The sequence below is a fragment of the Ctenopharyngodon idella genome, chromosome 22, assembly GCF_019924925.1.
Source record: "Ctenopharyngodon idella isolate HZGC_01 chromosome 22, HZGC01, whole genome shotgun sequence".
NCBI lineage: Eukaryota > Metazoa > Chordata > Actinopteri > Cypriniformes > Xenocyprididae > Ctenopharyngodon > Ctenopharyngodon idella.
Genome location: NC_067241.1, coordinates 8,439,623 through 8,442,910, shown reverse-complemented (window position 1 = coordinate 8,442,910; position 3,288 = coordinate 8,439,623). Strand labels below are relative to the sequence as shown.

Here is a 3,288-nt window from a genome sequence, read left to right as displayed (position 1 = left end):
ATGCTGTAAGACTTATCAGTGTTTGGTCTTGTGTGTGGGAGTACTCTGTGCTTCTGTCAATGTGACTGCTGCCAGCTATCTATGCCATGCATCAGTGTTTCTGAAGAGATGCCACCCCAACAGAATGGCACTCTATAAAAACAAACATCCTAATTCTATTTCACAGCTTTAGATTTGTCACATGCTGTGACTGATTAACTTGCCTTGACTCCAAGATCCATTACATTCCAAAACATTATGCTTGCATGGGACTCATTTTGCACCCGTCTACTAAAAAGCATGGACATATGATTGAAGGTGGATGTTATTATGTAATTATTTACAAAAGAGGTAAAAAGGTTTGCCTCAATCTAGATAGATAGATAGAATTGAAAATCGTTTACAATATTCAGCTAAAACATCAGGTGAAACCAGAACGGTTGTAGATATTCAAATCATATAAATGAAATACCAATACTACCATTCAGATGTACAAGATGATGACTGTGCCAAAGACCTCTGGAGAAGCACAAACAAACCAAGACCAATGCAGTGTGACAGCAGTCAGCTCCCTCAGGACCACCATGACCAAGACAACCGACAACAGCTGCCAAACACCGCCTGGCAGCGGAGATGAGGGGGAGTCAAAGCTGCGGTTTCTAAGCTGACTGGTACCTCATGCTATACAAACAAATTCTCTCTCATCCAAGTCCAAATGTTTTGATGATTTTTATGAAATGAAAGATGATACAAACATACAGCATTTGAAATCCTGTTAAGAGATGTGCTGTATGGGGAAAAAAAGCTGAAATGGAAAAAAGACAAATCCAGAGGGGATTAAAGGAACTAAACAATTGGAGAGAGAAAGAGACAGAGTGAGGGGGCAGAAAGAAAGATAGAAAGAGAGAGCCATATTGGGAATAATCACAGTGTGAGAGGGAGAGACGTGAGGCGGTGCTCTGAACAGGAAGCAGAGGGAAGGATGGGAAGAGATTAGTGCTGCGCTCTGTGGACTCATCACTCAATAAAAGGACACTCTGCAAACAACACAGGCGCTCAGCCTCAGGAGAACTGGGAAAGGTGCGAGTTTCGTTTTAGGGATATATAAAAACTTACTGGAAATCGCTTTGGACTTTCTGGATATTTTCAGATCAGGATAATCAGTTTGAACAACTTCTAATAATGGATTGTTACAGCAAAGTAAGAACAGAGGAACCAGATCTAAGAAGGTTCTAAGTGACTTTTCTGGTAGGCTTTCCTGTGTGTGTTGTGCTAAGAGAATACGTTAACCAGTGTAAAACAAAAATTTTAATTAATTACAGACTGTTTTATTCTCAGTGCATTCCTCGCCCCCGATACTACCCATCTGCTCTTATCTTACATACATAATATACAGAAAATATACATCTGTGAAATACTGGAGGACATGACAAATGTAAAACAACCTTTCTAGGATTTAAGAACAGAGGGCTTCCTATGTTGAGTGTTTCTCCAACTGTGCCAGCACTCTTTTTGATAGAATCCTTTTACCGTGCAACCAAAAGAATGACCTCTACATCTTACATGGTTTTGTTCTCACTCTTGGTTCGGATATCAGGGGCTAGTTGTCCTCAGGGCTGCCTGTGCACCTCTGACATACTGAACTGTGGCTCTTTGGGTCTGGATAGATTTCCCAACCCGCTTCCGTTCACGACTTCTGTCTTTGACCTCAGTCATAACAGACTAACATGGCTGGCAGCCGGCTGCTTCCACGGACTCCCAAGGCTGCACACTTTGTATATGTCCCATAACCGCATCTCCTTGCTCAGCCCGGGAGCTTTCCATAACATCAGCAGTCTACGATACTTGGACCTCTCTTCCAACAAATTGCAGGTGGTGGGGAAGTTTCACTTCCAGAACCTGCCAGCCTTGGAGGTGTTGTTGCTGTACAACAACCGTCTTTCCCGAGTGGAGAGCAACACGCTAATGGGGCTTGGCAGTCTCAGAAAGGTATACTTCAGCCTCAACCAGATCACAGATTTCCCATTCTTCTCAGTTCGCAAGCATAGCCACCCCAACCTGGTAACGCTGGACCTCTCCTCAAACCGACTGTTTCGTTTGCCCATGGATGACATTGTGCTGTTGCCCGTTGCAGTGCAAAAAGGCCTGTTCCTGCACAACAACAGTCTGGAGTGCGATTGCTCTCTGTACCGCATGTTTTGGCACTGGGAGCAGAAGGGATATGCAAGCGTGAAAGACTACAAGGATGACTACAAGTGTCTGATGTACGGTGAACCTCAAACCTCAATTAATTTTCTGCGCTCTGCATACTTCTTTGAGAACTGTACAGTTGGGAAGATGATATCTCTGATATCCCCAAAGGCTGATAAAGTTGTTTACGAGGGAGAACAAGTGAGACTGGACTGCACTGGAACATTAAACGGAGAAGATCTGTCCTACAGCTGGATCATTCCTCATCAAGAGAACATCTCTCAGCTGATCCAGAACGGAACTCTACGCCTCAATCAAGACGGTAGCTTGGATATTCTTGCTGCCCAGTCCACAGATTCAGGGATCTACCAGTGCACTGCTGTGGATAATACGAGGATGATAAATGAATCACGAGAAGTGAACCTAACTGTGGTAGCCCAGCGCTCCTCAGCGGAGCCGTTCAACACAGGCTACACCACTCTTTTGGGGTGTATTGTGACCCTTGTCCTGATATTGATGTATCTGTATTTAACCCCATGTCGCTGTGGTTGCTGCAAACCTCCGCCCCCCTCTCCAGCCATCTCAACCTTTGGAGAAGACCGCTGCACTCTGGCCTCTATCTTTGCAGCTCCTTCAACCGATCGTCTCAAGGGCAAGTCTCAGTCCGACAGGCACGTAGTGTTTCTTGAACCACTCGTGGCAGGGAGAAACGGCCATCCGAAAGCTGCATTTGTTGTTGAACAGCCTGCAATCGAATGGGACACAGAAAACTTTACCATTATTAGAGAAAGAAATTACTCAGAGTAGCAAATTTGTAACATTTGCTTAACCCTCACACAAATCTGTCAATTCCCTAATAAATCATTTTGATCCTCAGATTTATAGGGTGTCTCCTGTCTCACAGTACGAAATGATCCATTTGTTTACACTGAATGCATGGGACTGCGCTGCTAGTAATGTGCTAAAAATCCAAAGCAGAGAATTTTATATTTTAGAGACCCTAAGAGCAAATGTATTGAATTTACTCCAAAAAGCTCAAAAGTCACTGTGACGAACAAAATACACTGATTGTCATGAAAAATGGCAATGTTTAAGCTGGCCAGCGTTGCAGTGTTATTT

The 3,288-nt window shown here is 43.8% G+C and overlaps 1 protein-coding gene across 1 annotated transcript; it reads left to right on the top strand.

The window, feature by feature from the left end:
* Positions 1–933: 933 nt before the first annotated feature.
* LOC127504977 (amphoterin-induced protein 3) lies at positions 934–3,051 on the top strand. The gene has a single exon (XM_051880176.1). It carries the CDS (start codon positions 1,456–1,458, stop codon positions 2,974–2,976), a length of 1,521 nt encoding a protein of 506 aa, XP_051736136.1. The 5' UTR covers positions 934–1,455; the 3' UTR covers positions 2,977–3,051.
* The last annotated feature ends 237 nt before the right edge of the window (positions 3,052–3,288 follow it).